The sequence below is a fragment of the Oryx dammah genome, unplaced genomic scaffold (assembly GCF_014754425.2).
Source record: "Oryx dammah isolate SB20612 unplaced genomic scaffold, SCBI_Odam_1.1 HiC_scaffold_5, whole genome shotgun sequence".
In the NCBI taxonomy this organism is placed as follows: Eukaryota; Metazoa; Chordata; class Mammalia; order Artiodactyla; family Bovidae; genus Oryx; species Oryx dammah.
The window spans coordinates 100,911,395-100,935,182 of record NW_024070189.1 but is presented as its reverse complement, the minus strand read 5'-3'; the positions used below and the strand labels follow the sequence as shown (position 1 = coordinate 100,935,182).

At 53.6% G+C, this 23,788-nt stretch overlaps 1 protein-coding gene across 13 annotated transcripts in view; it reads left to right on the top strand.

Moving 5' to 3' along the window:
• The window catches only part of EPS15L1 (epidermal growth factor receptor pathway substrate 15 like 1), a 105,877-nt gene that overhangs the window by 69,280 nt on the left and 12,809 nt on the right, over positions 1 to 23,788 (top strand). For 6 of the 13 annotated variants that reach the window (XM_040241054.1, XM_040241052.1, XM_040241051.1 and 3 more), the window contains 6 exons: positions 116 to 166; positions 1,815 to 1,951; positions 9,015 to 9,075; positions 10,082 to 10,164; positions 16,058 to 16,190; positions 18,567 to 18,614. In XM_040241054.1, the coding sequence (XP_040096988.1) occupies positions 116 to 166; positions 1,815 to 1,951; positions 9,015 to 9,075; positions 10,082 to 10,164; positions 16,058 to 16,190; positions 18,567 to 18,614 (513 nt within the window). The remainder of the gene's footprint in view (positions 1 to 115; positions 167 to 1,814; positions 1,952 to 9,014; positions 9,076 to 10,081; positions 10,165 to 16,057; positions 16,191 to 18,566; positions 18,615 to 23,788) is intronic. The other 7 variants (XM_040241062.1, XM_040241053.1, XM_040241057.1 and 4 more) reach the window with 2 other exon arrangements.

Below are 23,788 nucleotides of genomic sequence, written 5' to 3'. Positions count from 1 at the left end.
CATCATCCTTGCCATGGTGAACTCCCTTAGCCACTGGCCACCCTTGCATTCCCACTTTGCTCTGCCCAGGTCATTTCCACCACAGAGCTGAATGGTTCTCTCTTCTCTAATCCAGGTGACCCATTCCAGAGTGACCCCTTTGCCGAGCAACAGACGGCTTCAACAGGTAAAAAAGCCTTCGTTAGTTAAAAGAAACGTTCTGTGAACTGGTCCTCAGAATATTCCCATTTTTGGATAACTGATGAGAACCCACTGTATAGCACAGAGAACTCTGCTCTGTGTTCTGTGATGACCTAAATGGGAAGGAAATCCAAAACAGAGGGAATATATGTGTGGATAGATCTGATTTATTTTGTTGTTGTTGTTGAGTCGCTGAGTCGTGTCTGACTCATCATGACCCCATGGACCATAGCCCGCCAGGCTCCTCTGTCCATAGAATTTCCCAGGCAAGCATACTGGAGTGGGCTGCTGTGCCTTCCTCCAATAAAAATTAAAAAGAGTATTCCCATTCCTAGTTGAGGTTGAGGGAAATGGAGTAACACCTTGCCACCTCCTGTGCCAGGCGGGCTTCTGAAGGAAGATGCGTCATGGCTCCCTTTCTCAGTCTGGTGCCCCTTCCTGCCAGTCGCACAGCACGAGAACGAGAGCCTGAAAGCCTGATGCCAGAAGACTGTGCAGACGCCTGGTCGCCTGTGCCCGCTGCGCCACCTGTGGTACCCGCGCCCGGTGGCACTTCCGCCCACACATACTCAGGCTGCAGTGGCAGGGAAGGACAGCGTCACTTTGCACGAAAGCCCCGCATCTCAGGCTTCCCTGGTGGCTCAGTAGTAAAATAATCCACCTGCCGATGCAGGAGACAGGTTCAGTCCCTGCCTCGGGAGGACCCCACACGCCTGGGGGCAGCTTGCCCTGTGCACCACAGCTTCTGTGCCCATGTGCCCCAGAACCTGTGCTCTGCAACAAGAGAAGCCCAGCACCACAGCCAGAGGGCAGCCCCCACTCCCTGCAGCTAGAGAAAAGCCCGAGCAGCAGCAGAGACCTAGCACAGCCAAAAATAAACAGAAGTTTCTAAAAAGATAGTTAAAATTGGTACACATCATAGAGAAAAGAAAGAAAGGCCAGCACTTTGTTCCCTCTGGGTGATGGGGGCTCCCCTCTCGGTCGCCAGGCCTGCACCCCACATGAACACACTGGGCGTGGTGGTGCTGGCGTCATACTGCCTGTTTATCTCCTTCTCCCCTGCTGTTTATTTGTTTCTCTTGAGGTGGAATTCGTGTGACACAAGCCTAACAAATGTGCACAGCACAGGTTAGCGTCTTAAAGCCCACACGCCACCGGCCTGTGCTGCGCACTCTCCACCTCCATGTAGTTCCAGAACGTCTCCGTCACCCCGGAAGGAGGCCGCGGCTGCCAGCTCCCCCACTCAGCCCCTGGCAACCGCCAGTCTGCTTTCTGTCCTATGGACTTACCCACATTGTTTGTTTCTGCTGATTTTATTGAGAGGTGTAATGACCACACCACAGAGCTCACCCATCTTGAGTGTAGAACCGGATGCATTTCAGCCTGTGTGCGGCCAGATGAGAGGGCATCTGCACGGTCCCTAAATGGCCCCTCCTGCCCCTCCACCCCTGTGCCACCAGGTCTCTGGCAGCCACTGACTGGCTTTCTGCCACTATGGTTTTTCCATTTTCTAGAATTTCACGTAAGTGGTGTCAGTCAATCGTGTTTTTTTTTTTCTAATGGGCGTTCTCTCACTAAGCATAGCGTTTGTTCATGGGGCACTTTTTTTCTTATCTTTCCAAAACACCTTCCAGATCCATTTGGTGGGGATCCTTTCAAAGAAAGCGACCCATTCCGTGGCTCCACCCCTGATGACTTCTTTAAGAAGCAGACAAAGAGCGACCCGTTTACCTCAGACCCGTTCACGAAAAACCCTTCCTTACCGTCAAAGGTGAGTGACCTCAGGAGGGCCGCTTTCCCGGTGCTGCCCGTCTGCGGGCTCTCCGTGTATGAAGGCAGCCCTTCCCACCCGCATGGACCAAGTCAGGGCCTCCCTCTCTCAGACTGAGCTTACTAAGCCTGGCAAGTGAGAGCCATCAGAGGCCGGGCCGTTGCCTGGGAGCTGGCGAGAAGGCCCAGCCTCCTTCCTGGATGGCACGGTGACGGTCTCTGCTGACCCCTGCGGAGGCTTGCCCTGTGAAGCCAGGTGTCACGTCCAGCAGGCCGGTGAGCCACATCAGGGCGTTCGGTGTCCTGAACAGCTGTCACCCCTCCACCCCTTTCGGTGCCCCTTTACTTCAGCTCAGCCCCACTGGCTGGGTTCTCTACTTGGCCACTGCATCCCCCAACAAACGAAACAGTCCACAGGTCTGCCCTGCTGCCTCTGAGTGCCCAGTGCAGATGGTGACATTGGCATCAGCTTGCCCCAGGGGGTCCCCACCATGGCAGGAGGAAATCCAGACGCACAGCCTGCCATGCTGAGTGTGCTCCCCACCCCCCAGCAAGTAGTAAGCCCTGTGTTTTGTACATTAGGCCCAACAGACTGGTATAAATTGGTGTCAGCGAGGACTTAAAAAGCAGAAAAGTGACTTTGTGATGGAATGAGAATTTTGTGTCTAAGTGAGGGCCATGTGTAGCTTGCCTGCACGCTCTAGGCTGCATCTCTGTCCTCATGTTACCCACGCCTTGGTTTTTCACTTGTCCATGGACCTACTGGTCTGTAGCACTAGCCCCAGAGCTCCTTGAAGGCAAGGACTGACCTGGAGCATTTATTCTCTGCGACCCGTTGTGAGGGCCCCCTTCATTCCTGATGTTGGTGGACTGTGTTCTCACCTCTGTGTTGATTGATTTTATTCATCTTTTCCACAAGCCAACTATTGGCTGTGTTGCTTTCCTCTCCTGTTTGTTTTCTGTTTCACTGATCTCTGCTCATGATTCCCTTCTCCCTACTTTGCTCTTCTCTTTCTAACTTCTTAAGATCCAACCTCAGGTCATTGATCGCGGGTCTTCTGTTTCTCATGTAAGTGTTTAATGCTGTGTATTTCTGGGCTTCCCTGGTGGCTTAGTGGTAAAGAATCCACCTCGCCACTGCAGGAGACGCAGGTTTGATCCCTGGTCTGGAAAGATCCCACATGCCGTGAGGCAACTGAGCCTGTGCACCACAACTATTGAACCTGTGCCCTAGAGCCCAGGAACCGTAACTACTGAGCCTGAGCGCCTGGAGGCTCAGCTCCACAGCAAGAGAAGCCCCGGCAACGAGAAGCCTGCACACCGCAAGGAGAGCGTACTCCCCATTTGCCACAACTAGAGGAAAACCCGTGAAGCAGCAGAGTCCCAGCACAGCCAAAAATAAATACAATTATTTTTATAAAAAACCTACGCTTTTCTCTTCAGGCACTGCTTTAGGTGCATTCCACACATTTTGATATGTTGTATCTTCATTGTCATTCAGTTTGAGATATTTTTCAATTTCCCTTGTGAATGCTCTGTTGAACCGCGGATTACTTAAAGGGTGTTGTTTCATTTCAAAGTGCTGCCCCCCTCCAGGTATTTTATAATATTGGTTTCTAATTAGATTTATTGTTATTAGATAACATATCTTGTACGTTTTCAGTCCTTTTAGATTTATTGAGACTTGTTTTATGGTCTTTGTTGGTGAACATACAGGGTACAGTTGAGAAGAGTATCTATTTGCCACTGTTGGGTATAATGTTCTGTAAATCCCAGCTAGGTCAAGGTGGTTGTTCTGAAGGTCTGTTTTTTCCCCCCATTTTTTAAAAGGGGGCCACGCCCGTGTAGCTTGGGGGATCTTAGTGCCCCAACCAGGGATGGAACCTGGGTCACATCAGTGAAAGTGCTAAGATCTAACCAGTGGGTGGCCAGGGAATTCCCGCTCTTTCCTTTTTCTTAATTGAAAGTTTAGTTGATTTACAATGTTGTGTTAGTTTCTAATGTACACCACAGTGATTCAATTACACACATATATATATTCTTTTTCATATTCTTTTCCACTGTGTTCTATTAGAGGACTGATCATCTATTCTTAAGGTGTTTGTTAGCTCTGCCAGTTGCTGAGGTGTTAACATCTTCTCCTGTGATTGTAGCATTGTCCATATCCCCTTAATTCTGTCAAGTTTAGCTACATGTATTTTGAAGCTGTCAGTTGCCTACATATTGATGATTGCTGTATCATCCTGATGCAGTGACCTTTTTTCTTTAAAAGGGTTCCATTTTTCCTCTGGTGATAATCTTTGTCCTAATCTGTTTTTATCACATTTTAAAATATCCCTCTCATTTTTCGTATGCTTACTCTTTGCATGCTCTATCTTTTTTTATCCACTTACTTTCAACCTATCTGGGAGTTGAAGTTGATGTCTTTTGTGTTGAGCACGTATCAACAGTTGGGCCTTGCTTTTCTATTCAGTCTGGAAATCTCTGCCTTCTAAATGGAGTATCTAGTCCATTCACATTTAATGCAATTATCAGTATAATTGCATTAAACATCTGCTGGATCATGGAAAAAGGAAGAGAGTTCCAGAAAAACATCTACTTCTGCTTTATTAACTATGCCAAAGCCTTTGACTGTGTGGATCACAATAAACTGTGGAAAATTCTTCAAGAGATGAAATACCAGACCACCTGACCTGCCTCTTGAGAAACCTATATGCAGGTCAGGAAGCAACAGTTAGAACTGGACATGGAACAACAGACTGGTTCCAAATAGGTAAAGGAGTACGTCAAGGCGGTATATTGTAACCCTGCTTATTTAACTTCTATGCAGAGTACATCATGAGAAACGCTAGGCTGGAGGAAGCACAAGCTGGAATCAAGATTGCTGGGAGAAATATCAATAATCTCGGATATACAGATGACACCACCCTTATGGCAGAAAGTGAAGAGGAACTAAAAAGCCTCTTGATGAAAGTGAAAGAGGAGAGTGAAAAAGTTGGCTTAAGGCTCAACATTCAGAAAACGAAGATCATGGCATCTGGTCCCATCACTTCATGGGAAACAGATGGGGAAACAGTGGAAACAGTGTCAGACTTTATTTTGGGGGGCTCCAAAATCAATGGAGATGATGATTGCAGCCATGAAATTAAAAGACGCTTACTCCTTGGAAGGAAAGTTATGACCAACCTAGATAGCATATTCAAAAGCAGAGATGTTACTTTGCCGACTAAGGTCCCTTAGTCAAGGCTATGGTTTTTCCTTTGGTCATGTATGGATGTGAGAGTTGGACTGTGAAGAAGGCTGAGCGCCGAAGAATTGATGCTTGTGAACTGTGGTGTTGGAGAAGACTCTTGAGAGTCCCTTGGACTGCAAGGAGATCCAACCAGTCCATTTTGAAGGAGATCAGCCATGGGATTTCTTTGGAAGGAATGATGCTAAAGCTGAAACTCCAATACTTTGGCCACCTCATGCGAAGAGTTGACTCATTGGAAAAGACTCTGATGCTGGGAGGGATGGGGGGCAGGAGGAGAAGGGGACGACCGAGGATGAGATGGCTGGATGGCATCACTGACTTGATGGACGTGAGTCTGAGTGAACTCCGGGAGTTGGTGATGGACAGGGAGGCCTGGCATGCTGCGATTCATGGGATTGCAAAGAGTCGGACACGACTGAGCGACTGAACTTAACTGATCAGTATAATTAGATTCAAGTCTATTATTTTATTATTTCTTGCTTTTATTCTGTGTTTTATTTGTCTGTTCCTCTCTGTTTCCTTTTGGGTTATTTGCATGTTTTCTGGGATTCCATTTTGTAGCACTTACTGGGCTCTTTTAACTATACTATTTTTTAAAAAAAAATATTTTTAGAGGTTGCTTTAGGGATTGCCATTTTCACACTTAACTTTTTGTAGGCTATTTGGAATTAATGCTATATCATTTGCTGAAGCTGAAGCTCCAATACTTTGGACACAGGTTGTGAAGAGCTGACTCATTGGAAAAGACCCTGATGCTGGGAAAGATTGAAGGCAAAAGGAAAAGGGGGTGGTATAGGATGAGATGGTTAGAGAGCATCACAGACTCAGTGGACATAAATTTGAGCAAACTCTGGGAGATAGTGAAGGACAGAGGAGCCTGGCGTGCTACAGTCGGTGGGGTCACAGCAAGTTGGACACAAGTTAGCGGCTGAACAACACGAACAGACAACACAATGTAAAGTGTAAAAAACTCGCCATCGGGTAGGTCCATTTGTCCACCCGCCCCCAAACAGCAGTGTCTCTGTTATAGTTGTCCTAAGAAGGTACATGTCTAAATATATCAAATGCCTTAAGACAGTGTTATAATTTTTGCTTTAATCCAGTGTATCAGTTTTAAACCAGCTTTACAGTCAGTTTTAAACCAGTCAGTTCTGAAGGAAATCAGTCCTGATTATTCATTGGAAGGGCTGATGCTGAAACTGAAGCTCCAAGACTGGCCACCTGATGCAAAGAACTGACTCATTTGAAAAGACCCTGATGCTGGGAAAGAGAGAAGGCAGGAGGAGAAGGGGAAGATAGACGATGAGATGGTTGGATGGCATCACCAACTCGATGGATGTGAGTTTGAGCAGGCTCTGGGAGCTGGTGATGGACAGAGAAGCCTGCCGTGCTGCAGTCCATGGCGTCGCAAAGAATCGGACGCGACTGAGCAACCGAACTAAACTGAACTGATCACTTTTAAAGAGAAAAAGTAGTTGTTGTTTTCACCATATAGTCACCGTTTCTCAAGATCTTCATCCGTTTCTCAAAATCTGGTTTCCCCTCCATTATCGTTTTCCTTCAGCCTGAAGAACTCGCATCAGCCCTTGTGGCGCAGGGCTGCTTTGTTGGCATCCTTGAGTGTATCTGTGCCCGATCCAGTATTGTTTTTCCTTCTGGCACTTGCAGGGTGTTGTTCTACTCTCCTCTAGTCTCTGTTGTTCTTTATGAAAAGTCACCAGCCTTTCAGATAGCCGTTCCCTGCGTGTAACATGTTCCTGTCTCTGGTTGTTTTAAAAAACCTCTCTTTATCCTTGCTTTTCAGTAGTTTGTGTAGGGTCTGGATATAGTTTTCTTTTTATTTATGGTGCTTGGGGTTTGCTGAAGTTCTTACATCTATAAGTTAGGTCTTTTGCCAAATTTGGTATGTTTTCAGCCATTATTTCTTCGAAAAAAATTTTCTTTTTTATTTTCTCTCTTTCTCTTTGTGGGATTCCAGTTACACAGGTGTTAAAATTATCCTCAAAGTTTCCTGAGGTCCTGTTTTTCTTTTTTTCCATCAGATTATATAATTTCTACTGATTTATCTTCAGCCTCATTTCCGCTTTTGTCCTTTGTTGGCTAGCTAATGTCCTGAAGCTTTTATTCTGGGTAGTTTACAGTTTTAGAATGTCCATGTTTCATCTGTGTAGTTTCCACTTCTCTACTAAGATCTCCTATCTTGTCGTTCATCTGAAGTGTATTTTCCTTTATCTCATTAAGCCCAGTCACTGCTGCTGTAAACTCATCCTCATCTGAGAATTACAGTATCTGGGTCATCTTGAGATCATCTCCACGGATTATCTTTTTCCCTTGAGAACCACATTTTTCTTGTTCTCTGTATTTTGAATAACTTAGAGATATATCCTGTGCATTGGGAGTACTCTGTTGTGGAGACTTGATTCTCTTGCATTCTTCCAAAGAGTGTGGGTGGTTTTGTTTCAGCAGGCAATTAACTGGTGAGATTCACACCGTAGTCTCTCCCTGTCTGGCCTGTGGTTTCATTCCTATGGCCTTAGCTGTAGGCTGCACTGAGTCTGCCCACCCATACACACTGTAGGGGTCAGCCTGAGACCTGGGCAGAGCTTATCATGGAATTTGGGACTCCCATTCTCTGCCTTTCGTTTCTAGACCCCACATCCCCCTCCTCTTTTTTTAAGCTTTGGAAAAAATAGTCTTTTAATAACTGTTTTATCACCATGTTAAGTCATGCAGTTACAAAGTAGTTAGAAATTTCTGAAAGGATATTATTGTTAAAAAAAAAAAGAAAAGTTCATTCTTAAATAAATAGTATCTAGCACTTCAATGGGACACTGCTGTTCAAAAGGCCCTGGCCAAATAACTCCCAAATAAAACACAGCCCCAGGTTGTTTGCAGCCACCTCGGGACGAAGCCATGTGCAGAAGACGAGGCCTCTAAATGAGGACACGAAGTCAGGGCACGTCAGGGCTGCTGGCAGGACTCAGCGTTGCCAGCCAGACTCCAAAGAGGGAGTGCGAGCGGGTGTCTTTCTGGGATGCTCTGCTTGAATTATTGTTCAGCTAGTCCACACAGTAGATCTTCATAAGAGAACAGTTGATAAACATGATAAGGATGTCACTTAACGTTCTTTGGATTATATGTAGTAATTATGGTTAGTAAATTCCAACAGTCTTAACAAAAATAGCCTGCCTCATTTGCAGGTATGAAGACACCTTAGTTCTCCACTGGGCTGTTTGCTTTTTTTGCTGGGCCACATCCCTTTTTCATGGCTGTGGCTGTCCTGGGATTCCCGCCTCTGAACTTCAGTGCAGAAAGACAGTGAGTTTTCTTTTGGAGTCCGTAGCCTCTCAATATTCTCAGACCGTAGCTATCAAGACAAAACCTGGGAGTTCCCTGGTGGTCTGGTGGTTAGGATTCAGTATTTTCACGGCTGCAGCCGGGGTTCAGTCCCTGGTCAGGGAACCGAGATCCCACAAGCTGAGCAGTGGGCCAAGATAAAACAAAACCTGGAAAATTCAGCCTTGTACTGTTTTTTTACTGCCAGATTTCAGTTCTCTTCCAAAGTCTTGCTGCTTTGACTCACTTCCTAGCTCTTCAGGTGATTGCTTTTTTTTTTTTTTCTTTCCCGATCCAAAGTATTTGTTGTTATTACATGCAGGAGGGGTTGGTCTGCTGGACTATGCCAGGATTTGGTTTAAATCGCTGTGTCCTCCCAATGGCTGGGACAGATGTACAGAGAGTTTGTGGCTGAATGAATGGGTGATGGGCACAGGAGCTGCTTTTCACTCTCTCCTCTCTCCTTTTCACTCAGCTCGACCCCTTTGAATCCAGCGATCCTTTTTCGTCCTCCAGTGTCTCCTCAAAAGGATCAGGTGAGACCAATGGCTGCTTTTACTTCTCACTCGTCCCTGGGCAGGAGAATGGCCCGCCTGTTTCCAAAGCTGGCATGTCCTCAGCGTTTGTGTCGTTAGTAAGTAGCACCCAGATCCTCACCCGAGGCAGTGTGGCCCACGCCACGGCCCTCGTTTTCCTGAGCGGGAGCTGGCATCTGCTGGGAAGGAAGATTGGCTGTAGGGTAGGGATTAATTCAGTAGTAACACTAACGTATTAGTTACTTTTTACTCAGTCTTCCTTATGAATGTTTGGTTTGTATGTTTGGCTTTTTTTCCTAAATAAATCCAAAGTTCTGTTGAGGCTTGTGCTATGGGCGCTGGGTTTGAGGGACCCTCCCTTCACAGCATAAACCCTTAGGTGTGCCTCTAAGGGAGGGAAGCGTTTGCGGACTGCCCCCCCGCCCCCGCCCCACCTTGCCTGTGGGAACAGGCCCCACTTGGTACTGCCGCCTTGCCTAGCATCTTGGCTTGTTAGTTACAGAGCTTGACTTCATAGGTGGGCTTGTGGGCTACTCCAGGAAAATCACACCATCCACCAAAGGGAAAAGCTCAGCAGAAATCTCTACTCACAGATGACCTCCCCACGTGAGCCATGTGGGCGGCAGTCCCCTCCCTCTCACTCCCGCCTTCCTGGTCCAGCAGGACAGACACCAGGCCTTGTCTGTCCTTCCACGGGGGGCTTGTCACTCCTTCTGTGAGTGTGAATGATGCTGGCTGGCAGCCCAGCCACAGGGCTGAGTGCCCCCAGCTCACGTGGCCGCAAACCATCTGGCTGAGCTGCACCAACCACAAACCAGAGTGGGCCGGGCGGGGCGGTGGGGGGTCCTGGTTGAGAACCTGCACCGAGTCACCACCCCGCAAACAGACGTGACCACCCTGGATCTGCTCTGGTGCTGTGGAGAGCTGAGAGACGACACTTGGGCCTGCCCGCGGGGGGTATGTTCGGTGAGCGCGCGGTAACTGCCTCTCCTGGTGCCGCTTGCAGGTCCCTTCGGAGCCTTAGACCCCTTCGGAAGCGGGTCCTTCAGCAGTGCTGAGGGCTTTGCCGACTTCAGCCAGATGTCCAAGGTAAAGCGCTCGCCTGGAGCCTCTGCACCTCTGCCCGTGTCCTTGTGCCGCGGTCATGGTCTTGTCGTGGGCTGCCAGGCATAGTTGTTTCATGCCACGTATGTATTTCCTTGGCACCTGTTGAACTCTGAAATGCAAAAGGCATGCTCACTTGACGTCGTGAGTGTGCAGACAGGGTCTGGAAGGTGTCCATGGCTGTGGCTGGACGCGTTTCCCTTCCTCCAAGTGGCGCTACCAGAGCCTTGAGTCCCCGCGCCCAGGCACAGGCGCGAGGGCCTCCCTCCTGCCCTCACTGGTGTCTCACAGCCGTCAGACCTCAGGTGATAAAGTCTCCCAATGGCCGAACAACGCAAGAAGGTGTTGGGCCCAGGGGGCCAGGCCTGGCGTGCAGCCCGCGAGGCCAGAACCGGGGGCCACGGGCCCACATGCAGGAGATGTGTCTGGAGCTGCCTGTGGGCAGAACCCGAGAAGAATGTGGAAAGTGAGGGCTGGGCTCAGTCGGTGAATAAATAGGCGGGTGAAAAGTGAGCTCTTCAGGAAGGCCCATAAGCCACTTCTGTTTGGCCTCGGCGGCGTCTGCGCGGCCATAATGCCTGAACTGACTGTGAATGTAGCCCCACAGGCGGGGTGACCGCTCTGTCGAGAGGGGCTCGGAGGAGGTGTGGCTGGAGAGCTAAATCTTTAGCGTAGGAAGAAGTCCGTCAGTAGAGACTGTCCAAAACAGAGCGAGCAATAAGAGCAGAAGCCCATGACTGAGGTACATTCCAGAAGAAACTGCTGAGCCGTTGAAAACGCCGGCTGTGGGGAGTTGGTTTGCAGCTTCCGTTCTCCGTCCTAACCTTCAGTGTCCCTTGGTTTCGACTGCGAGCCCGGGTTAACAGGAGTTGAGGGAAGCGCTCGGTGTTTGTGTCTTGGCCTCATCGGGAGGGTGGGGTCCCCTCGAGGACACAGAACCAGGTGCAGCACAGCCTGTTGGAGCCCCCGTGTTCTCCATTTATTCCTCCGGTTTTCCCAGCCGCCTGCTTCCGTCCAGGTGGCCCGGGCTCCATGGCTGCTGGGGCACTGGTGAACACATGAGGATGCAGTTCCTACCCCTGATCTTGCCCCTTAGCTGGTGGGTGGGGGAATGGCTGGAGAAGGAACCCTGGAGCATGTGGGAGCAGGCACCCACAGCCTGGAGTCCCGTACCTCCCACCCCCTCACACCCCGCATGCCAGTTCCTCAGAGGGGCATCCCGCCTGCTTCACTCAGCCCGAGGGGCGCACGGCTGTCTGGGTGCTGAGCGCTTGTGGTTAGCGATGTGTGATTGTGGCATGTGGCTTCCAAGAAACGTTTGAGGTTTTGTTCAGGTTTTCAGAGAAGCGCGTGAGTGTAAACTGTCGAGGTAGCAAATCTAAGTCCTGGCTGGAGGCAGAGCATCTGTTTGCCCATTGGCTGCCGTGGGAGGGAGCCTGGGGGTGTTGGGGTTTCCGTCCAGTGCCTGGAGGGAGTCACCATCCTGTGGGAACTGGGATACTGGTGGTCTGGGATCGGCCAGAAGGGACCAGAGCCCGAGATGTGCCTTCGTGTCCACCTGTCAGTGTGTGGCTGTTACATGCACTCCCCGAGTGGAATTGTGTGTCCTTGGCTTCTGTCCCTGCTTAGCGGTCGGGAAACTGTTCCCTGAAATGAAGAAACCTCTGCCACAGGGGGGCGGCAGTCTCCAGGGAAGGGGCTCATGCCGTGTTCTCAAGCCAGCACGAGTGGGCCCTCTCCCCGAGAGGCAGGGGAAGGAGGGCGAGCAGTGCCCCCGAGCTGGGACCAGGGGACAAGGACGAGGCGTGAGCCAAGCCCTCTGTATCAGGGAGCATTGGAGGCTGTGTGGAGTGACCGCCTGGCGGGGCCCAGGCCACCGCCTCCAGGCAGCACCCACCTGTGTCTCTGCTAGCTGCAGAGGCGACCCTGAGCCAGGCAGTTCAGAGCCTGGCCCTTCTCTCTTGGCGCCCGTTCTAACCTACAGTTGCTTTTTCCCTCTTTTATTCCGCTTTCCATCTCCTTGATCTCGTGTCCCGGATCAGGCCACACACACGTGCACTTGTGACTTCAGAGCCAGCGCCCCTTCCTGTTGGTGGCACTGGGCGGGACAGGGCTGGCTGGGGCCGTGGAAAGTTTGTCCGGTTCTCCATTGTTTTGTTTCCACGATCCCATCAGCTCCTGATCTCATGCTGCTTGCCCAGCTCAGTTCAGCGCCCTAACCTCATAGGTCTCTGTTTTTCCCTTTTGGTTCCCTTTCTGTTTTTCAAGAACAACATTGTGTGTATAAATAAAATGCCAAAGGAAATGAAAGTAAAGTGGCAAGAAGGTGTTTTTTTTAACTGCTTGGGGCGTGTGTGTGTGTTTTTTGAACATCGCTGTCTTTTCTCCACCTGAGTGGGGTGGGGAGGCCATGCAGGCTGGCACCCTTCCTTAACTTCACCCAAAGCTGGAGTGTGCCCCTCTCTGCCCAGCAGTGCTGGAGGAGATAAACCAGCAGTCTGATTCCCTGGATTCCTCTGGAAGTTTCTCCAGGCTTGCACCCTTAGTTGAGGTCCCCTCGTACCTGAGGCGATTTTTCTAGGCAGTATTACCTTGCGTTAAGAACACTTTCCCCAAAATAGATCTCAGAGAGCATCTGAGAATAAAAACAAGACTCCAACTTAATTATTTCACCCCTCCCACCTAGGATTTTTTTAAAAAGCCAGCTATGAAATACTTGACTGCCCTTTGTCAGCCCATTTTCAGTTGTTTTTCAAGCATGCATTTCTATTTAGGGCTTTTTTTTTTAAGTTGAGGGTCATTTGTTTTAAGTCAATTTTTTGAACTGTAAACCTTTTAGAGCTGCGTCTTGTATAGTAGCTTTTCTGTCTGTGTGTTTTCCTTTTTTTTTCTTTCTTTTTTTGAAGCACACTTCACTATAGCCCAGCCAGAGAGCCCCTACCGGCTTTACTGAAACCCTTCTAAAAATAGCAACTTTCCCTGAAGCTACAGCCTGAGTAGGAACGAGTCAGGTCCCAGAGGAGGCTTCTTGGAAAACTTCAAGTCATGAAAGTCAGGATTCGGAAATGACGCAGGCTTTTTGGTGTCAGAACTGATAAAAGTCCCTGCTGTGGGCGAACTCTTTCTCCCTGGAGTGGGTCCACCAGCCACGCAGTGGGTTTAGACAGATGAGGGGGTGGAGGGTCGGCTTGGCCCACGGTGTGCCCAGCCAGCCAGGAGGCTCAGTGCAGCTCGCGCTCTGGGATGCGGTGCACAGGCCGGGTGGATGAGGGCCTCACCGTGCGCCATGCAGCTCTGGGGGCGGGGCCGGGGGGTCCGCCCCCAGAGGCTCCCAGGTGTCCCTCTGCACCCCTTCCCCAGAGCTGGCACATACCCAGCTCCCAGGACAAGAACGGGTCCATGCCCGGGCCTTGGGAGCTGGTCATGCCCCGTTTGCCAAGAAATCGATTTTGGTTCTCGCCTGCTTGTCTAGGTTGTGGCAAGCGTGGAGAGAGCTGTCAACCCAGGGCGTGTCCTGGGAACAGCAAAAGCAGAAGCAGCTGCGCGCTCTCCATCTCCTCAGTGGCTGCTCCGTCTTCTTTCCCTAACAGCAGACCCTAACCACTCACTTTAGAGCTGAGCTGCAGGTCCACGCTGCACCTTGGCTCTCTGGCTCGCTCAGTCTGGGAAGGGCTCTGTGGATGACAGGAAGCAGCAGAAACACAGTGTCAGTGGCCAGCAGGCATTTGCAGATTCTTGTGGGCATCCAGGGGAATCCTAGTCACGTCCACATTCTCAGCATGATGCTGCTTGCGCTGTTTCTGCTGATGTGGTTTGGGCGCCGGGTGGAGCCGCTTATGCGTTCCCTTTCGACTTCTCGCCCAGCCCTGTGAGTGCGGGCCAGGCATGATGGTCATCTCACAGAAGAGGAAACAGAGGCGCGGAGCCGGGAGCAGGGCCTCCAGGTCCCACCCTGAGGTGCTGTGTTGTCAGCAGGCCATGTCTCCTCCCAGTTCCTTAGCTTCCCTGCCTGTGAGATGGAAGGGGTGGCCAGAGGACTCTGTCCCCAGGCCGGTGGGACGATGTGGCGAGATCAGCACAGAGTGGATGTCTCCTACCCTGGGGGCCCTCTGAGGGCCCTCTGAGGTTCCGGGGGAGGAACTGGGGTGCCCAGCGGTCTTGGCTGAGGGTGCCGCCGCCCTCTCCCGGCCCCCTCCTTATCTCTGTGGACCAGCCACCTCTCTCGAATCCGAGACGAGTATCTGGGCCTAGGTACCAGGGACAGGGTGGCCGCATCCGTGTCCCCATGACCGCAACACCATGACTGATGCCCACCCTTCTCCCCACTGTTCCATCCACATGTGGGAACCAGGCGCCTAAGGAAGTCCCCCAGAGTGGGCTCTGCTGTCGGTCGACCGACCCCCCCACCCGCACTGGGGAGAGCATTGCGCATGCCCGACCTCACGCCTGCTCCACGCCCACCGTGTGCAGTGCCCCCTACCCCCGTGCATCCCCTCTCCTTTGCTCTTCTGAGGATCATATCAGCACTTTCACTCCAGTGTCCACTACTTCCCTCTGTGTCCAACAGCTCTGAATCTGCTCTCTCTACTTTTCCCTAGTTCTTTTCTGTGTGAGTGAACACGATCCCCCACCCATAGAGAAAGCAATCTCCCTTCGGGGTGCCTCTGTTCCTCTGTGCTCATCCATCCGTCAGTGGAGGTTTGTCATGCCCGGCGCCATGCTGGGGCTCCAGGAGCGGGTACTCGTATGGACGAGTCCTTGCCCGCCATGGCCAGGTGTGTGCCCTATGCGTGCCTCTTGCCTTTCAGGCCACTCAGTTAAGACAGGAGGGTCCTGGGTGCCCGATCGTGGCGTGATAAGCTGTGTCCTGTCAGCTCCCCCTAGGACGTCTTGAGCTGGTCCAGGAAGGGGTGGCACTGAGGGGTCTGGGGGCGGCAGTGAGCTCCAGCCCATCTCTGAGAAGGAACAGGCGCTCAGGGTGGATGGGAAGGGCTGAGTGCCCCCAGTCAGGGACCCTGTGTGTATGGAGGCCTAGGGATGGGGCACCTGGGGCTCCAGGCATCAGAGAATAGCCAAGAGAGGGTTGGGTCTACTGCAGGGCTGAGGCCAGAGCATTGCACAGTAAGGGGGCTGGGGGCTATGAGGAAGGCCCTGTGTGCCTTGAGGAGTACTGGGAGTTGCCTCTAAGCTTCAGGGCCTGGCCACACTGCTGCCTGCCCATCCACCTGCCTCCCTGCCCGCCTGCCATGTTTACCTTCCCGCCTGCCTTCCTGCCCACCCGTCCCTCCAGGCATCTCTCTGTGGCTGGTGTGACGTGGTCTGATTTGGGTGTGAGATGGTAGATGTCGGCGGGGAGCGGGGCGCGGGTGAGACTAGGGCTGGAGGAAGCTAGTGGAGGGTCCAGGCCAGAGGCGACAAGAGCCCATCAGAGGTGGCGGTGGCTGTGCCAATGAGGGTGGGGTGGGCTCTGGCTTGAGTCCCTGGGGGGGCAGCTCAGTGGCACAGAGCGGGTCTGGTGCTGCTCTGACCAAGAGGCTGACACTGACCGAAGGGAGGGGGTGGGTCACATCTCTGAAGTGTGAGCAGGAAGCCCCAATATCCCCTGGAGGGTGGCAGAGAAGAGCTCCCCACCCCCATGCCCCGCCGCATGACATAAGCCCACCGAGGCGCTGGGTGTTCCCGCCTGCACCGTGTGTCTGCCAGCTGCCCCTCGTGGGCCAGAGGACCCCGTCTGTCGAGGGTGGAGGAAAGCAGGGGGCTGGCGAGCAGCCCCCGGGCCGAGCGGGGACCGTGCCGCACAGCGTGGAGGGCTCGGTGGGCGTCCCTGCCTCTGTGTTAATGATTGTTTCTGCCTCTCTTTTCGTGTCCTCTCTTGCAGCCCCCAACTTCTGGGCCTTTCACCTCCTCCTTTGGAGGGGCAGGATTCTCAGATGACCCCTTTAAAAGTAAACAGGACACTCCCGCTGTGCCTCCGAAGAAACCTGCTCCTCCGCGGCCTAAACCGCCGAGCGGTCAGTACGCTTCCTTCTCTCGCAGCCGCCTGCCCACCGTCGCCGGGCGGCGGGGGACGGCGGGCCCCTCTCCGCTCACCAGCCCAGAGGGTGCGTGTTCGGAGCCAGAGGGGCTCCCCTCTGCCCGTCACGTGGCTCTGCGCACCCTGTGTGCCCGGAAGCACCTCCGGTCCTTCCTGCCCTCGCCTCATCCTGTGGGCCCCTGGGCTCTGTGTGGGGCTCCAGGGTGGTCTTCAGAGGCCAGGGGCTGATAACCCTCCTGGCGGTTGGCAGAGCTGCTGCGTGGCCCCTGGCTCAACATGTATTCATGGCCCCCCTGATCTCCCCACCCCTCCCGAGCTCTTTCCCAGGTTGGCTCAGGGAGGGCCCAGGGCTGGGGGTGGCGGAAGCAGTGGCTGAAGCCACTTCACCCATCTTGCGCCTCCAGATTGGTTCAGGGCTTGGGGAGGGGTGGGGCCCTTTCTTGGTCATGTTTGACATGAGAGGAGTCACATGGCTTGGGGCTCCCTTGCCCTCTGCTCCTGCCCCAACATCTAGGCAGGTAGCTCCGAACAGGGGGCTTCCTGCAGCCCTTCCTTCTCCCGGTTATGGGATGTTGCTGGCTTCTCGCAGGATTGAGCCTCTCTGAGGGTGCCTGCCAAGGATGGTTAGCTCGTGCGGGGTACCTCTCTTGGGTGATGGCGATAGTTCAACAGGCCAGGTTATCAGACTTAAAAGCAGGAAGCTGTTGCTTCCAGTGGCAGAAGGATTCACTGCAGTTTCCCAATCATTATTCTGTTCCCTCTTCGTGGTCTGCTCTGGTCCCCAGCAGAATCCCCTGTGCTGTCCCTAGCATCATAGAAGAACCACACGTTCCTGCGGTCGTGCCTTCTATTCACGGCGTTCCTCTCCTGGTCCTTTCTGTTGGAGGGTGACTCTCTTCTTCCCACCTGAGTGCGCCTGGCCCCCGCAGTCGGCCCCCAGGGCCTCCGCCTTGTGGCCGGGCAAAGGTGGAGGCCCCATTCGCGCCCTGAGGTCACTAGTTATGGGGGCTCATCAGCTCAAGGATGGCCAGCCTTCCTACACCTGTCACTAGAACCACACAGAGGGGAAGCTGTTTAAAAACGCACCCTCTCCCCTCCCGTCACCAGCTGGCAGGGCCTTGTCTCAGGAGGACAGGCCCTCCGCCCGTAGTGCCCAGTTTGGCCTCCTTGTGGATGGGACACGAGAGAAAGCGTGCCCAGTGGGCGGGGTGAGTTTATGACAGATTTTCTATAAACCATGCTTCAAAGGCATTTACCCTGAAATGGGGTGGGGAGTTGAGGGGGAAGTGAGAACTATGAAGGAATTCCCTGTGTCTTCAAGAGGCCGCTTACACCTTAGAGGCTGTGACCCTCAGGGCACACTGGCTGGTCACCTGATGCAGTGGCGTTGGGCCTTCTCTATCAGAAAGACAGGAGCTATAGCAAACCTGTGCTCCCAGTGACACGCTGCGCACGTGCATGCACACGCTCTCACACAGTGCTTGCACGCACCTGCGCACACTGCACATGTGAACGTACACGCACACACGTGCACACACGTGCACACACGCCGGCAGCTCAGCATCTGTTGGGCCTTGTGGAGGAGCTGCTCCCCTCGCTGGCTGCGGCAGGCGCCGAGCTTCATTCTCAGGGTTTCTTGGAAACATGCATCTCAGCCTCCTCCCCTTCCCTGAACCAGCACGGGGGTGCCTTTGAAGTCGCCCTCGGCTGGCACCTCCCCTTGTGTCTCCCTTGGTGAGCCTCCCCACCCACCGCGGCTTCTGCTCTCAGTGTGCCCTGGCCTTGGAAAGCAGAGCCCGCTGGAGGCGTGGCTCAGCTCCTGGGGGCTGGCTCCAGGGCTCAGGCTTCTCTGAGCCCTGTCCGTGCTGGGGGAAGTCTGGGCGTGTAACCTGGGGCTCTCAGGCCGCCTCTGCTCATCATGGCTTTGGCCTGCTGCACCCTTGCTGAGCCACAGCTGGCAAGGGGCTGGGTGCCCCAAGTATCCTCTTCACATCACGACCCTCAGGGTGCAAGGTCACAACTATAAGCCTGCCAGATTCTGGCAAGACCCCCAAGACCGGACAGGCACCATGATGCCGTCTTATCAGAACTGGAGAGGGAAGTGAGAGAGGTTCACATGGGCGCCCAAAGTCACACAGCAAGGGGGGGCAGCAGGGCCAGCCCTACACCCGGTGACCCCCACCCCCCTCCCAGGCCTCCTACTCCCCCACGCCCCCAGGCTGTACTGAGAACCCTGCCAGGAGCTTTGGGTGCTCTGGATAACAGTCAGCCTGTGTGCAGTGCTTAACCTGTAAGTGGCCACACCGTGTCCGCATGGAGGCCTAAATATCTTTTGTCTGATTCTCTTACCTAGAAGCAGTGGCTGAACAGGAAACCCCCGCGCTGTACACATTGCTGGGTGGTAGGTACACGCTGTGTGGCGGGTGCCGTGAGAGCACTTCAGTGGTGCTTCTGTGATTCCGCACTAACCTGTAACAACCGGAGACTGCCAGCCGCGTCGATGCTCCTGCAAAGGCCACCCGACCCAGCGGGCGTCACTGAGCAGGGCAGATGTTGGTGGCAGGCATGGACTTGTCCTCTCCAGGCTGCTTCCCTGATCGAGGGATTGGAGCCCAGCCGTGTGCACGGCCCTCTTCTCCCCCGTCTACATCACAGGGAGCAAGGCCTCATCAGCTGGAGCCGCCTGGCCGTTGTCTGCTTATTAGCAAGACAAGTTAGCAGATGAGAGTCAGAGAAAATCCCGCTTGGAATGTTTGTTATGGAAGCATCAGGCTCAGCTCTCGCTTTCTTGGCTCCTGAGATGGGAAGTAGCCAAGGGGATGTCCATGGGTGGTTGTGGCTGTCTTTGTGAGGAGTCAGAGTCCCGCCGTTGGCGAGTGAGCGTGTCATGGAACGTGCTTTTCTGCGCTTCTTGCTGATCCAGTCCTTTCCTGCTTGGAGGGGCCATGTGGCCAGCATGTGAACGTGCCGTGTCGTCCTGCTCAAGGGCCACCTGATGTGTGGGGGGTGTTGGTCCTGGGAGGGCGAGCAGGGAGGGGCTGAGGCGGCGGAGCCGTGAACCCCTCCTCCATGGAGGAAGGTGAGCAGACAGTCCAGCCTGCTGGGTGATCGTGGCTTTTCTTAAATACACAGCTTCATACCATGAGGAAGGAGTGGGCTCACCTTCGCCACTCTGTATGAGAAATGGGTCTGATTGACCACACTCCCACTTGAGGCTCACCTGGAGGGGACCCAGAGCTTTCTGGAACCCCACCAGGTCTTTGTGTCTGGAGTCAGCTCTGACGTGTAAGGCCAGGACAGGCGAGTCTGACGCTGCATCCCGCTGGCATCTGGGTCCCCTGTTCTGCTAGCATCCCAAGAGGATGCTTGATTAGACTGGTTGCACGTTCTGGCTGCTTCCGTTTCCCGGAGGGGCTCTGGGCAAGTGTCTTAACCTTGCCGAGCCTCAGTTTCCGCGCCTGAACTCTGGCGCAACTGTAGCCTAGCATGTGGCCTCTCTGGTAAGTGCCTTGCACAGTTGATGAGCATCGTGATGAGCGTGGTATGTACCCACCAACCCGGCCCTGGGGTACAGGGACCAGGACTCAGGGTCCTCCTTCCCCAGGGAAAGACAGAGGCTGGGCCCGAGGCCGTCATATGCATACAGGGAGTTCTCAAGGGATCCTTTTCCTCCATGAGTTGGCAGTTTAGCAGAAATCTTTGCAGCTGAAAAAAAATAGCGTGGGTAGTTGAACTTCAAAGAGGGCTCCAGGGTCCTTTCTGGCAAAGCTCAGCTGTCGTCACTCATGTGGGACCAGGTGGATGTTTGGGTCTGAGTTAACTCCTGGCTTTGGGGGTGCCAGCCTTTGTGCCCCAGAGGCTGCAGTGTTCACAGCCTGTGGGAGCTGAGTTTTGGTTGCATCTTTAAGTTTGATGAAAGATTAGTTGACATGCGATCTACACACAGCGTCAGCCTGTGCAGTCAAGGTGGGGATCCCGCCAGCCGGGAGCCTCACCAGGGTTCTCTGGGAAAGAGTTCTGGCATCCGAGGCATGTGACTGGAGCAGCCCTCGGGCCGGCCATCTGCTCTGACCCAGGCCAGAAAGCTTTGCTCGAGAACCTTTGAGAATTACCCTCTGGGGCAGTGCATGGCACTCTGGAGTTGGCACTGAGTTCTCTGAGCCCAGAGGTCTTTTCTAGAAAGGTCTATCAAGGTATGCAGTAAGGAGCAGGTGTCTGTTTGGGTAGAGACTTGGTTTCTTCTAGGCAGATGCAAAACAGACCGTTCCAGCAGCCGCCGAAACCTGTCAGTTAGAATTAGCGCTGGTACACCTCCCCCAGGTAAACAGCGAAGTGCTCTCTGCAACGGACCGGAGATCGAGATCAGTCAGAACTCACCGCCGAAGAGTTTCTAGGTAAAAGTTGTTGATTTGCAAAGGGAGAAACAGATTTTTTTTTTCAAGTGCAGGAAATGGCTGTGTGGGTGTCAGTGATTGGGCCCTCGCGCCTGCGGCGACAGATAGCGGGATCCTGTGCCCCGGGCCCCACCCTTGCCACTTCCTGTAAGTGCAGCCCCACATTGCGGTTCCTGCAGTGCCTGGGTGACACCAGCTAGCGTGCCTTCACCGCTAACCAGCCAGTCACCTTTAACCTCTCCCCAGTTTAATTATTATTACAGCTAATGACCTTTTCACCTGCAGAATAAAGCCACGCACACTCCGGTGGTGTCTTTCTGCTCCCTCCCCCTTCTCAGTATCCTTCCAACCCACACCAGACAACGGGATGCTATTTAATAACTAGGGTCCTGTTTGATTCAAGTGATTCTGAAATCAATCAATCAATCATCATTTCTCCCCTAGAACCCAAGTCCCCTCCCACACCTGTGACTGACCCCACACGATAACAGAACAGGGTCACAGAAGGCGGCATCTTTCTTCTGGGTGCCTTTCTGGTGTCTGCCCGCCCCTGGGGCTGGCCCATTTGCCCGGTGGTCTGCTTGGCCATCCCGGGAGCTGTCACCTGGGAGCCGGCTGCAGAGGAAGCCCTGGTCCCCTCCATGGCGCCAGCTGGGGTGTGTGCCTGGCTCTGTGAGGCCAGGCGGCGCGGCGTGAAACCAGGGTGGTTACGCAGTGCCCTTGTGGATCCCAACCCCTTGTTTATCGTGCAGGATCCACTCTGAAAATGGCTTCTCCAGTTGAGCCGTAGCGGTTAGCACCTCGGCCTTGAACTTAACTACTTGAATTCCGTTCCCACGATGATTTCAGAGAGATAATTCAGTGGGTACATGTGATAGTTCTAGAACAGGACAAATGCAGTTCACCGCTAGCTCAAATGTGGAAAAACGCAACAGTTGCCGGCCAGCCAGGGTCGGGGTGCTCTGGGGTCGGGGAGCTCCAGGGGAACCTCAGGCACCCAGCCTGGTGGAGCCCTCCTCTTCCCGTGGGCTGCCCACTGCCCCCGCCTCCTGTCAGGAGCGTCCATGCTGGGACTGGGCAGGACCCCTGACCACAGTGCTCGTGAGCCGGCTCCTGGCCAAGGGAAAAAAGTCACTTTCCTCTCAGCTTCTTAAGGTGTGAAACGCCTGGAGACGAATTGTTCTCTGGGGTGAATTTCTGTTTGGTAAAGTCGGCCGAGTTTGCAAATAGAAGCATTTGCCTACCTTAGCCTGCGGCCACCCTCCTGCACCCAGAGTCGCGTGGTGGGTTGAGTGGGAGTTGGGTGACACTGCTGCCACCTGTTGTGTAGCGGGGTGCAAGTGCCCAGACTTGGGGAGCCTGGAGCAGAGGAGTCGGGACTCAGCCTGCCAGGGTCTGGGGGTGTTTTTAGCAAGGCCTTGAGGTGGGGTGCAAGAGCCTGGACTCCCCAGTCTGACATCTGTGTGTAGGTGTGAACAGACAGCAGCTACCATCCTGGCCCTGGCGCCCCCCTCGCCCACAGCAGAGGCCCCGTGTATCGCCCCCAGCCCCTTGGTTTCACCTGTAGCAAGGTGAGGGGCACCCAGGGAGACGTTCCCCAGGAGGTGCTGGCTTTTCTGACGGGGTGAATGTGGCCCCCCATCTCTTCACTCCTCGCATTCAAAGCACTGAGTCAACCCCACTCTTGCTGCCACTGTCAACTGAGAAGCAGCACATGTGTGTGTGAGTGGGTGGTGGGGACCGGCACTCAGGAGCGCGGGGGCGGACGGCCCCCCCACTCCAGGCTCTCTCTGCCTTTTGCGCTGCCCCCACACTGGGAGGGCTCCCGGTGGGCTCTGCCCCCCGCCCCCGACTCCAGCGCACACGAGTGCTTTCTCACCTTTCCAGACCCGCCGCGCGGCACCCTGGGGACTTTGTTAAATGTGGGCACAGCACCTCCCTGACCGTGCCGAGGTGGCGTCCTGGCCGTACGGGCGCCGCTCTGTAGGGAGGAACCAAGGCTGGGCCACTGTGGCCCCACCTAGCATCTCCCTGTCCCCCCAGGCACCCCACAAGGCCCCTCAAGGGGATGTGTAAGGCCAGCACATGGCTGATTCAGCAGAGTGTTGCAGGCGCAAATCAAAAAACAAATATAATTTAAAAAAAAAAAAAACTTTGAGACCTGCCAGGCTGTGTTGTTTTTGTGTGAAGGCTGATTTATGGTTTGTAAACTCATTGATAAGTTACGTACCCCCTCCCCGTGTTTGCTGCAGAACCAAAGTAGCCCCTGCCAAGTTTCTTATGGATGTCTTTGGAGTCCTCTGTAGAAACCTGTTAAAAAGTGTGTTTTTCAGTCGTAAGGGTATCTGTCCTTTGAGGACCGCAGAAGTATGGCGACATTTTCCCCTTCTCGCCTTCTCCCTCTGAAGGGACAGTGACCCCACACACCCTGGGCTCACTACTTCTGACCACCCTTGGCACCTTGCAGAGAGTGAGACAAGCTCATCAGGTGTGGGGGTGCCTGGATGATAGTAAATATTTGTTCAGCTTTTCTCAACAGTTCAGAACCAAACCTCATCCTGCTCCCTTCAATGCATTCAGCAAATTTGTCTTAAAATTCAGTAAATATTTTTAGTGGAAAATCTCAACGTTGTGATGGTAGGGACCTCAGATTTTATCTTGCCGGGGCTCTGATGCTTGGCCCGGCTTTGATCTGTGGGGTTTGCCTTCTCCTCGTGTGTGCCTGAGCCAGAGTGAGTGGGGCTGGAGTCTGCAGGGCTCCTGGCCGGCACGCTGCTCGCGTGGCGCTGTGGGTCGCGGCCCAAGAAGTTAGGTCACCTCGTCCCACCAGAGGGGACCGGGTGTTTCTCTTGTGTGTTGGTGAAAAGCGATCTTAGCAAATAAAAAGTTTCCGAGTGAGGATGGGTGAAGCTCTGGACAGCCTGCTTTCTCTCTTCCCCCAGTTCAGCTTCTTTGCTGGGTTCAGGGGGCAGGAAGGGAGCAGCTGAGGTGACAAGGAGGGCACCTCCGCAGCCCTAGCTCTCCTTTAGAACCACTTTCAGAAGTCTGGCGGTTGTGTGGGTGTCCCGTGTTGTGTGGGACGAGTGACGGTTGTGTGTGTGTCCCGTGTTGTGTGGGACGAGTGACAGTCGTGGGTGTCCCGTGTTGTGTGGGACGGGTGACAGTCTTGTGTGTGTCCCGT